A 12,737-nucleotide genomic window follows, 5' to 3' on the forward strand; every position below is an offset into this window, starting at 1 on the left:
AGTTGAAAACAGTGAAATCACAATGATTCAAATGTCAAAGCACTGGCCAGAAGCCAAAAATACCTCTCCTATGTTGTCCCAAATCAGTAAGCTCTGTCCCTTGGTCTCTGTCCAGAAATCCAAAGCAGTAAAGTCATTGCAGCAAAATGGCTGGGCTTTATAGGTCAGTGTAAGTGCCCTTTAATTAGCGCTCCCCGAGGCCCACAGGGCCTCTGTTGCGTTCCACTTGACAGTTCTTAGCAGCGCCACGCCCACATTGGGCGGGCGCCACTGAATTTCCGGTTTGGGGCGCACAAACAGTGTTGCACAACGAAATGACGTCATAAGCTGCGCGCGCAGCTGAGCGGGCGCTAGCACTTTGCGCCGGCGCTAAATGTCAACTGAATTTGGGCGTAGGCGCAGATCGGTCTGCGCCCGGGCGCTAAGTGCCTAGCGCTGGAAATAGACCCCTATTATGGCGCTAACGGCTGGCGCAACCAACTGAATTTCTAGGCCTCAATGTTTCAGGTCGAAACCCTTCATCAGGACTGAAAAAGCACAGGAAATGAAACAGATTAAAAATGAAGATGAACAAGGTTGAAGAGCCAAACGGAGATCCCGTCGAAGAGAAGAGCAGAACTTCTTCAAGGTGGGCATTCCTAGAAGAGGTGTGGCAGTGAACCAAACACTAATACGATAGCAAAATACTGCGGATGCTGGAAATCCGAAATAACAACAGAAATCGGTTTCATTTCTTGTGCTTTTTCAGTCCTGACGAAGGGTTTCGACCTGAAACGTTGACTTTATTTCTCTCTCCACGTATGTTGCCTGGCCTGCTGAGTTTTTCCAGCAAATTAAATAAATACTTTGGCCTAGAAATTCACTAGCCTTAGCGCCGCTTTTGAGGCGCTAGAGGGACTAGCGCCAGAGTTATGGCCATTTGAAAAATTGAGTGGGGCCCTAAAGCGGCGTTGCACCGGTAGCGCTGCGCCGGCACCGATGACGTCATCGGTGTGCGCAGCGTCCCGGTTGCCGTGGTAACCCGCCCGAACTCCGAAATTGAGTTGCGGCCGCCTCGCCCGTGGCAGCCGCAAGCAACGTTCTGTAAAAGGTGCCTTGCTGAAGTTAGCGCCGGCGCATTAAGGTCGCGCGGCAGCCGGCCGCTTCCCCGGCGGCCGCCTGCCCGCACCTCCCTCCCCGGACTCCTCCAAGACCCCCCCGCGGCACAGATGCGTGTGGGCCGCGAGCCCGGCACTTCTCCGAGGTGCCGGGCTCATTTTTATTCAGCCGTCAACGGCCAGCGGTCGGGTGCAGGCAGCTCCTCCTTAACGGAAGGAGGAGGCCTGCACTTCCCCAGCCTGCCGCACCGCATCGGGCGCCGCAGCGCCGGAACAGCGCCGCAATGGGGCAGGTAGCGCCCATTGGGAGGCGCTGAAACCCTCCAGTAGCGCCGGCAGCCGTTTGGGCGCGGCGCTACTGAATTTTTGGCGCGCACAGGGGGACTTAGCGTCGGCACTAACTTCCGGCGCTAAAGCCCTGGCTGCGCCAAAACCCAATTTCTAGGCCAAAGTTTCTGTCTTCACGGAGGAAGACACAAAAAACCTCTCAGAAATATGTGAAAACCAAGGATGTGACGAGAATGAGGAACTTAAAGAAATTATTAGTAAAAAAACAGCACTAGCAAAATTAATGGGACTAATAGCCGATAAATCCCAAGGACCGGATGACCTACATCCTAGGGTTTTGAAAGAGGTGGCCATTGGAATAATGGACGCATTGGTTATCATCTTCCAAAATTCTACAGATTCTGGAATGGTTCCTGCAGATTGGAGGATAGCAAATGTAACCCCGCTATTTAAGAAAGGAGGGAGAGAGAAAACGGGGAACTACAGACCTGTTAGCCTCACATCAGTAGTTGGGAAAATGCTGGAATCTATTATAAAGGATGCAATAACTGGGCACTTAGAAACTAATAGTAAGATTGGGCAGAGTCAACATGGATTTATGAAAGGGAAGTACTGTTTAACAAACCTATTGGAGTTCTTTGAGGATGTAACTAGTGGAGTAGACAATGGGGAACCAGTAGATGTGGTGTATCTGGATTTTCAGAAGGCCTTCGATAAGGTCCCACACAAGAGGTTGGTGAACAAAATTAGGGCACATGGAATTGGGGGTAATATACTAGCATGGATGGATTGAGAATTGCTTAACAGACAGAAAACAAAGAGTAGGGATAAACGGGTCTTTTTCAGGATGGCAGGCTGTGACTAGTGGGGTACCGCAAGGATCGGTGCTTGGGCCCCAGCTATTCACAATCTATATCAATGATTTGGATGAGGGGACTAAATGTAACATTTCCAAATTTGCTGATATGACAAAGCTAGGTGGCAGTGTCAGTTACGAAGAGGATGTGACGAGGCTTCAAGGGGATCTCAACAGGCTCAGTGAGTGGGCGAGAGCATGGCAGATGGAATATAATGTGGATAAATGTGAAGTTATCCACTTTGGTAGAAAAAACAGAAAGGCAGAGTATTTCCTAAATGGTGAAAGATTGGGGAACGCAGATGCTCAAAGGGACCTGGGTGTCCTTGTACATGAGTCACTGAAAGTGAATGTGCAGGTGCAGCAAGCCATTAGGAAGGCAAATGGTATGCTGGCTTTCATTACAAGAGGATTTGAGTACAGGAGTAAAGAAGTCCTACTCCAATTATATAGGGCCTTGGTGAGACCACACCTGGAGTACTGTGTACAATTTTGGTCTCCTTACCTAAGGAAGGATACACTTGCCATAGAGGGAGTGCAACGAAGGTTCACAAGTTTGATTCCTGGGATGGCGGGACTGTCGTATGAGAAGAGATTGAGTAAACTAGGCCTGTATTCTCTTGAATTCAGAAGAATGAGAGGGGATCTCATTGAAGCATACAAAATTATTACAGGGCTTGATGGGATGGATGCTGGGAGAATGCTTCCCTAGGCTGGGGAGTCCAGAACCAGGGGCCACAGCCTCAGGATAAAGGGTAGGCCATTCAGGACTGAGATGAGCAGAAATTTCTTCACACAGAGGGTGGTGAATCTTTGGAATTCTCTACCCCAGAGGGCTATGGAGGCTCAGTCATTGGGTATATTCAAAACAGAAGTCGGTAGATTTCTGACTAGTAAGGGCATCAAGGGATATGGCGATAGGGCCGGTGAATGGAATTGAGGCAGAAGATCAGCCATGATCTCATTGAATGGCGGAGCAGGCTCGAAGGGTCAAATGGCCGACTCCTGCTCCTATTTCTAATGTTCTTATGTATCTGCAGGCTAACTCTGTGTTTCTTGTACGAGGACACCTAAATCTCTCTGAACACCAACCTTTAACAGTTTCTCACCATTTAAAAAATATTCTACTTTTCTATTCTTCCTACCAAAGTGAATAACCTCACAATTCATTGTATGTGAAGAGGTTTGAGACGTTTGAGAGATATTAAGGGGATGCTATATAAAATCCAAGTCTCCCTTTCTTTAAATGCCACCTCTCTTTCACCCGTAGCTTCGTGGTTGCCCCAGGTTTCCATTCACAGACTGTCTGACTGTGAGACACTGACCCAGTTAGGATTCAGTAATGTTCCCTATTCTTCTCTTGCTCTCCACTAAAAAGCAGCAAAGCGAATGTTATCAGAAAAGGTTATCCCAGCCTGGCCCCCACCTGGCAAGTGGCTACAGTCACCCGATTAAAATCAGGATCTCAGCGTGTGGGGGAAATAGCCAGCGCAGACTCCCTGTCCCCTCCTAGCACTCTCGCCTCTGAGCCAGACAGTCGTGGGTTCAAGTCCCACTCCAGAAACTCGAGCCCCATAATCCAGGCCGACAGTCCACTGCGGTACTGAGGGAATGCTGCGCTGTTGGGGGTGCCGTCTTTCGGATGAGATGTTAAACCGTGTGGAGCAGAAACACCGGCATTGACCTGTTGGGCCGAATAGCCTGTTTCTGTGCTGTAAATACTTTATAACTTTGTCTGCCCTCTCAGGTGGACATTAACGATCCCGTGACATTATTGGAAGTACAGGTGAGTTCTCCCGTGTGTCCTGGCCAATATTTAACCCTCAAACAACAAATGTAAAAATTATCTGGTCATTTTCTCAGTGCTGTTTGTGGGAGCTTGCTGCGCACAAATTGGCGGCCGCATTTCCTACATTACAACAGTGACTACACTTCAAAAGTACTTCATTAGTTGTAAAGCGCTTCGACCTGAGGTCGTGAAAGGCGCTGTAGAAATGCAAGCCTTTCTTTCTTCGATAGTATGGCCTAGAAATTCAGTTGGTTGCGCCAGCTGTTAGCGCCATAATAGGGGTCTATTTCCAGCGCTAGGCACTTAGCGCCCGGGCGCAGACCGATCTGCGCCTACGCCCAAATTCAGGGCCAGCCATGCCTAGACGCAGAGGGGCCATCAGGCGTCGGCAACGTAGGCCTTACCCACTCAGGCAATACCGGCAGCAGGTGTCCTATCTCACCATGACTGCGGCGCATTGTGTGAAGAGGCTGCGCTTCAGAAGGGAGGTGGTTGTAGAGATCTGCCAGCTGCTTCACAGAGACCTGCGTCCACAGCTAATGTGCAGGACGTCTCTCTCGGTGGAAGTGAAGGTCACGGTGGCTCTGAACTTTTATGCGAGCGGCTCCTTCCAAGCCGCTGCTGGGGACATAGCGAACATCTCCCAGTTCGCCGTGCATCGCTGCATCCGGCAGGTCACCGATGCACTTTTCGCGAGGAGACACCAATTCATCTCCTTCCCCATGACCCGACAGAGGCAGGAGCAGCGTGCAGTCGGTTTTGGCAGGATCGCGGGCTTCCCCATGGTGCAGGGCGCCATTGACTGCACGCATGTGGCTATGCGGGCACCTATCCACAATGCCGAGGACTACCGCAACCGGAAGGGCTACCATTCCCTAAATGTACAGCTGGTGTGTGACCACAGGCAGCGCATCCTAGCTGTCAATGCCCGCTTCCCAGGAAGCAGCCACGATGCATTTATCCTGTGCCAGACTACTGTGGCTGACATGTTCGAGGCACAGCCTCCACCAAGGGGATGGCTTATCGGGGACAAGGGCTACCCTTTGTGTACATGGCTCATGACCCCGCTCCGCGCGCCCAGGACCCCAGCGGAGGAGGCATACAACGAAAGCCATCAAGCCACAAGGAACATCATAGAGCAAACGATAGGCGTCCTCAAACAACGGTTCCGCTGCCTGGGTCGTTCCGGCGGATCTCTACAGTATTCGCCGGATAGAGTCTCCCAGTTCGTCGTTGTTTGCTGCATGCTGCACAACCTGGCTATCCGCAGGACTCAGGCACTGCCACCTGACATTGCACCACCACCTCAGGAGGACGAGCAGGAGGACCATGAGGAGGAGGAGGAGGAGGAGGAGGAGGAGCACCAGCCCAGGAGGGAGCCACAAGGTCCAAGGGCCGTCCGCCGGGGGCTTATTGATCGACACTTCTAGGCCCCCTGTCAGGGAATGGCCGGTGGCAATGGACGCACCTGAAGGCAGCCGCTCCGCAAGCCCTCAGCCGGTTAACGCAACAACCACTTCAAACATGACACCTGGACATGCTGAATAAATAAAAAGCTTTATTTCACAAACTCAGGGCCCTTTCCACATGAAACAGAAAAACAGACAAGACCCCCAAAAAACAGTCAAAAACATCTGTCACTCCCAAAACCTGGGGAGGACTAACCAAACTTGGGCATCCAAATGGCCTTCATCATCGGCCTTACAAAAATAAGCCCCCCCCCTCCACAACACAAACACCCCCATAAAAACAAAAAATGCCTGGATCCTCGGCCTTACAAAAATAATGCCCCCCCCAGAACACAAGCCCCCCAATATAAAAGAAACCGCTATCACCACACTCTAATGGGTGTGCCGAGAGGGCGAGTCCTTAGACAGGCTTCTCCGGCCCCTGCTCGACCTGCTGCTCCGCCTCAACCTAGGCCCTGCGGGTGTGGGGAGGCTGGGGGAAAGCTCATGAGGGCCACAATGCGTGTCGGAAGATGCCCTTGGGGGTCGGCCTAGACGAGGCCCGGCCCGGGAGGGGCCGGCTGCTGACTGCTGCAGCTGTGGCTGGCCAGCATCAGTCTCAGCAGCAGCTCGTCGCACCTTGGCTGGGGGAGTGGCAGTGTCGGCTGCACCTATGGGGGCAAGCTGGCTGATGGCAGGCGCGCGCTGCTCGCCAGACACACTGGCACTCGGCCGGGCTGGCAGTGCAGCAGGCGCTGCAATCTGGTGGAGGCCAGACCGCTGTGCTGCAGCAGGGCGGCGGGTGCCATGGCGATGCTTCCGTCCCACAGCGAGTGTGGCAGAAGTGAGTGCCCGAACTGCCCTGGTATGTGCCCGCATCAGCTCTGCCAGTGTCTGGACGGCACCACTCATCTCGCGAGTCGCGTCCTGCGCTGCCGCGAGTTGCTGGACACCCCTGTCCTGCGCTGCCGCGAGTTGCTGGACACCCCTGTCGTGCGCTGCCGCGAGTTGCTGGACACCCCTGTCGTGCGCTGCCGCGAGTTGTTCGACCCCTCTGTCGTGCGCTGCCGCGAGTTGCTGGACACCCCTGTCGTGCGCTGCCGCGAGTTGTTCGACCCCCCTGGCCTGTGATTCCCCGAAAGCGACCACACTACGAGCCAGGGACTCAATGGCCTGAGGCATCTGTTCCACCACCCCCATGAACTCCTGGTGGCGCCGCTCAGACACCGCCGACATCTCATCGAGGAGGCGCACCTCCTGGGCGAGGACCGTCTCCGGACTGGAGGGCGGACTCTCCCTCCGGGGAGAAGGCCGCCGAGCTGGCCGACCCTTCCCGCGTGCGTCGACCCCACTGGGCCCAGGATCTGCCCTCCCCTGCAACACCTCCCCCCTCTGGGAAGAAGGCCGGCGTGCTGCCGGAGCCTTCCCGCGTGTGTCGACCCCACTGGGCCCAGGATCTGCCCTCCCCTGCAACACCTCCCCCTGGCTCTCCTGCAGGCCAGACGTCCCCCCTCCATTGCCATCCCCTGGCGCGGATGAGGGTTCCCCCGATGTGCCGCCTTCCTCCTGGTCCTCGTTGTCCTCCTCCTCCAAGGGCCTCGCAGTCAGAGCTTCAGGGACCACCTCCTCCTCACCAGCTGAAAGCAGGAAGGCACAAGAGTAGCTTTAGAGTGAGGACAGGGCGTCAGCGAGGGAGGCCTGAGTGGTGGCATTATGCGCATTTGTCGGTCAGTGGGAAAGGATGTAGATCTGAAGCGCAAGGGCAACGAGAGAGGTCCAACCGGTCATGTCCTTACCAGTGGGTTCCAGTACAGGGTCCGCATCTCCGATCGCAACAGGGCCAGTCACCCGGGCACGCATGAGTCGAGCCACGCTCTCCTCCAGATCACTGAGCGCCTGGTACTCGGGACGGCCTCCACCGGTGACAGCCTGGCTCCTCAAATTCCTCGCCAGCTTGGCCTGCAAGAGAAAGGACGGCCTCTAAGTACAGTGTGGTGCCCTGTTGCTGTGTGCACTGCCTCCCATGGTGGAATAGCTTGGCCAGTGTGGTGCCCTGTTGCTGTGTGCACTGCCTCCCATGGTGGAATAGCTTGGCCAGTGTGGTGCCCTGTTGCTGTGTGCACTGCCTCCCATGGTCGAATAGCTTGGCCAGTGTGGTGCCCTGTTGCTGTGTGCACTGCCTCCCATGGTCGAATAGCTTGGCCAGTGTGTTAAGTGCAGAAAGTGCTATTGATGATCATGCCAGTGCCATTGCTGCGGGAGGAGGGCTGCCCATTAGTCCTTTGAGGTCCCTTTGCCCATAATGTGAGGTGCACATGCAAGGATGAGGAGGACACTGGAAAGGGTACTCACCTTCACCAACCGAGTGAGGTCGTTGTACTTCTTGCGGCATTGGTCCGCACTCCTGGGGACATCGCAGGTGGATGACATCCTGCGGGCGATTCTCCTCCAGGCTTTCCTGTACAGGTTCCTGGGAGCCTTCTTGCCACTGTCCGGGCACAAGATCTCTCTTTTGTCTTTGACACCATTAATCAGCACCCTCAGAGCATGCTCTGAGAAGCGCTGCGCTCGTTCACGGGCCCTCTCCATGTCTCCAGGCGCTATTTTGGCCCACCAGCAGTGTTGAGGCCTAGCTGCAGGGCTCCAGTATGCAGGGCGTGGCAGCAGTCAAAGTTGACCCTTCCCCCTTTAAGAGCTGGCCGGCGTCAGGGTGTCTGCTGTCAATCAAAACATGACCGCACCTGCGCTGCGCCCGGCCTCGGCGTTATCAGGCCGCATCGCCGGATTAGCGCCTGAACAGAGCATTGCAACGCCAGTTTCAGCGCTCGGCCAAACTCTTGGCCAACTCTACTGAATTTCGGCGATGTGGCCTGCACTTTCCGGCGGGCGCTAACTTTAGCGAACGCCCGACTTTAGCGCCCCAAAAGTGTCCAGACTGAATTTCTAGGCCTATGGCTCTAAAGCAATCCACTGGTTTCATTGCGACTTTCAGCGATGGTACCCAGGCACAGCGTCAATGGCTCAGAGACCACACTCACTCCAGCTCAAAGCCTCGCCTCCCTTGCAGCAGGCTCCCACGCGTTCTTCAGGCACATATAATTACAACCAGACGCACAGATACTAGCTTTCTGTGCCGAAGCCCTTTCTGCTCTCAGCACTGTGCGGGTTTGCTACTAGTTAACAATACTCCTGATAAGAGCCACAAACTCTCAGTGACCCAAAACAAGGAGGGAATGGGGAAAACAAACCCTCAGCTGTCAAGTGCAATTTAGTGAGAGAGAGAGAAGCAAAGCTGCTACCTTAAACAAGTGAGGGAAAGGGCAGAGGACTTTGTTCTATAATTAATAGCGAGGGGAAAAGGTTGGCAGCAGCAGAGGGAGGTCAAAGGATACAGGCTACACTTTGTTTTAGATTGAATAACCACCGATATATAAAAACAAATTAATAAAACCTTCAAAAAAGGAATTTGCCAGTAGTTTATAAGATAAACAAACAGCTTGGGGAAAAAAAGGACGGGGGAAATTCCTGCGCCAGGTTTAGTCGTTTCTTGGAGAACGAAGGGTTGATCGTGGCCTCGGAGAGTCTCGAAACAGCAGGGCAAGCAGGCTTCGCAGTTAGCCGAGAAATACCTTCTGCCACAACTTGTTATTTAAGTCTTTAATAAGTGGGTCAGCTTGTCTCCATGTGAGGCAAGTTAATCCAAAGCCACGCACTCAAAGCAAACCATCTGACGCTTGGCCCCCAACCAGCACTTGACAGGGGTTTATTTCCTCGTGTTTATTTACTTTTTCTTTTATTAGATTTTTCTTTTCCAAAGGGTTATGTTGTGCGCGCTTGCAGGGCAGGCAATTTTGCCCCATGCTACTGTGCTTGGCTCCATCTGGCCAGTGCCCTCACGACCTCACTGCCCTTTCGTTTGTGAATGGCGCACATACGCTCACACACATACACACACACACACTCATACGCAAGTACATGCACAATCACGCCCGCACGCTCACACGCTCACGCAAGCGCACCAGCACGCTCACACACTATTGTGTGCAGTTTTGGTCGCCTTATCTGAGGAAGGATGTTCTTGCCATGGAGAGAGTGCAGCGAAGATTCACCAGGCTGATACCTGGGATGGCAGGAATGACGTATGAGGAGAGATTGGGTCAATTGGGCTTATACTCGCTGGAGTTTAGAAGAATGAGAGGGGATCTCATTGAAACTTATAAAATTCTAACAGGACTGGACAGACTAGATGCAGGAAGGATGTTCCCGATGGTCGGGGAGTCCAGGACCAGGTGTCACAGTCTAAGGATAAGGGGTAGGCCATTTAGGACTGAGATGAGGAGGAATTTCTTCACCCAGAGAGTGGTGAACCTGTGGAATTCTCTGCCACACAGGGCAGTTGAGGCCAATTCATTAAATATATTTAAGAAGGAGTTAGATATATTTCTTAAGGCTAAAGGGATCAAGGGATATGGGGAGAAAGCAGGGACAGGGTACTGAGTTTGGATGATCAGCCATGATCTCATTAAATGGCGGAGCAGGCTCGAGGGGCCGAATGGCCTACTCCTGCTCCTATCTTCTATGTTACTACAGGGATGACCTTCCCCCAACTGAACTGCCTCAGTTTAAACAATCTTTCAGGAGTGTGAACCTAATTGGGGGGCAAACAGTAAAGGGGCTGTTGGTCTCAGCCTCTTATAAAACAGACAAGAGGCCATTGCCCCATCCCAGCCGAGCAGTCCCATTCTCAACATCCTGCAATCTCCTCCACTGACTGCGTGTTCAGCGAGCACAACTCCCTGACCAAGTACCGCACCCCAAGCACTGAAACTGCCAGATTGTGAGCAGTAACAAATCGCCTGAATAATACTGAAACAAAAGCCCTTCTAAAGCTCGGGTCAGCTCCGACATCTCTTAGAGCTGACAGAGAAGGTAGCAGGGCGACAATGAGATGTGCTCAGTGTCATAAATCGCAACTTCTACAAGAAGTAACTCAGGAAGTACTACTGAACGGCCAGCTGAGGGCGCCGTCCGAGGAGTATAAATACTCAGGCGTGGGCCCAACTTGGCCAGAGACAATCTGGAAACAGGAAGCTAGTGACTACTAACTAGACCTCCATGTTTTGTTACAAGTCGATTAAAGCCTTGCTTTATGTACAACCAAGTGCGTAGTGAGTCTTTATTACGTCAATTTAATCGACTTGTTACCGTCTCCACGCCTTGGGTGATTCGGAACAACCACCTGCAACTCGAACCGCAGAAAGGGACTTGGGCAAGAAACTGATCCATCATGGAAAAACTCCTTAGACCCGCTTGTCTCGACCTGGACCCGAATGCACCTGCGGCAGCGAAGGTATGGAAGCATTGGTTTCGTACCTTTAGCAACTTTCTTGAAGAATGTGGGGCGGATGCCCCTAATAAGTTACGAATGCTTATTAACTACATATCCCCTCATGTGTATGATTATATTAAGGACTGTATAGGCTACAACGCTACTATCCAAATTTTACAGCAGCTATATGTCAAGTCCCCGAATGAAATCTTTGCTCGACACCTACTGGCCACAACTCGGCAGCAGCCTGGGGAATCACTCGATGAATTCCTCCAGAAACTTCGCAGGCTCAGCAAAGATTGTAACCTTAAAGCGGTTACAGCTGAACAGTATCAAGAGGAACTAATCCGCGATTCCTTTATCGATGGGATTGCGTCCCCTTTTATACGTCAGCGCCTGCTGGAAAATAAACCCCTCAATTTACGGGCTGCTTATGACCAGGCATGTTCCCTGGACTTGGCCAAGAAGAATGCAGACGTGCACGTGCGGCGGCTATCACCTTTAATAAGGCTTTCGATAGGTCTCGGGCGGATGCCCCCACTGATGATGACTCTACTCTAACGGACAACGACCCTACCCTAGAGGCCTTTGCTGATGACGACCCCGCCCTAGCAGCATCCTGGCAATCAGGAAGAAAGTGTTTCTTCTGTGGAGGTACATTCCATTACAGAAAATTTTGCCCGGCTAGTAATGCGACCTGCAATCATTGCAGCAAGAAAGGACACTTTTCCAAGGTATGCCAGTCACGGGCCTCTGCTAACAAGAAAGGCCGCTCCTCTAAAGTATACCGGTCGAGAGCTCCTGTTAGCTTCACAGCTGCTATCTATGGAACTGCTCCTCCCCCAAGAACCACTGCTAAGGCTACAGCTGCCGAAGGAAAAATTACCCCTCCTCCCATCACAGCTGTTTTTCCCCAAAGTTTGTCCCATGCAGCCACGAAGGTTTCAGTAAATGGGCACACTCTAAGCGGGCTAATCGACTCCTGCAGCTCTGACAGCTTCATTAGTAAGCGGGCTGTCAGCAGGTTAAAACTGTGCATTTATCCCTCGGACAGGGAGATTGCAATGGCTCTGACGACTCTGACCACCAATTCTTCTGGCTTCTGTCTTGTCAACCTCATCCTCAATGGTCGCACGTATCCCTCCACCCGGCTCGGAGTACTTGAAAACTTATGTAGTGATGTGCTTCTGGGACAGGACTTCCAGAAGCAGCACAAAAGACTCACTTTTGAGTTTGGAGGGTCGAAGCCGGAGCTTACCATTTCTAAGGTGCCATTTTGTGCGCTCTCGGCGGCCTTACTCGGTGAGCCCTCCCTGTTTGACAATCGCTCCCCCCGCTGTAAACCCATTGCCACCAAATCGCGGCGCTTTAGTCAAGACGACCAAGCATTTATCGAGGCAGAAATCTCTCGCCTTTTAACCGACGGTATTATCGAGCCTTGTTCATCTCCCTGGCGGGCTCAAGTCGTCGTTGTGAAAAACCCTTTAAAACATAAGAAACGTCTGTGTATTGATTATTCGCAGACTATTAATCAATATACCGATCTGGATGCCTACCCGCTACCACGCATAGATGACATGGTCAACAACCTTGCCAAATACAAGGTATTTTCAACCTTCGATTTAAAGAGCGCGTACCATCAGGTACTGCTGAAAGACTCTGACAAAAAGTATACGGCCTTTGAGGCCAATGGTCGGCTTTATCAGTTTCGTCGCCTTCCATTTGGGGTCACCAATGGGGTGGCCGTCTTCCAACGGGCAATGGGTGGCCTAGTCCGGCAAGAGAACTTGATGGATACCTTTCCATATTTAGACAATGTCACTATTGTCGGCCATGATCAAAAGGAGCATGACGCCAATCTTCAGAGATTTTTTTACGTTCTCCGTCATCGCCACTTAACGTTAAACGAATCCAAATCGGTGCCATCAGT

General features: G+C 52.4%; 1 protein-coding gene across 1 annotated transcript; it reads right to left on the reverse strand.

The window, feature by feature from the left end:
• Positions 1 to 5,813: 5,813 nt before the first annotated feature.
• Positions 5,814 to 7,534, reverse strand: LOC147108997 (uncharacterized). Its single transcript, XM_086004186.1, has 2 exons — positions 7,275 to 7,534; positions 5,814 to 7,115 (listed from the first exon to the last, which is right to left on the reverse strand). The coding sequence occupies exons 1-2, from the start codon at positions 7,336 to 7,338 to the stop codon at positions 5,872 to 5,874; spliced, it is 1,308 nt and encodes a 435-aa protein (XP_085860312.1). The 5' UTR covers positions 7,339 to 7,534; the 3' UTR covers positions 5,814 to 5,871.
• Positions 7,535 to 12,737: the final 5,203 nt, after the last annotated feature.

Source organism: Somniosus microcephalus, chromosome 12, assembly GCF_052327205.1.
Source record: "Somniosus microcephalus isolate GS21.2 chromosome 12, FLI_Smic_1.0, whole genome shotgun sequence".
Lineage (NCBI taxonomy): Eukaryota > Metazoa > Chordata > Chondrichthyes > Squaliformes > Somniosidae > Somniosus > Somniosus microcephalus.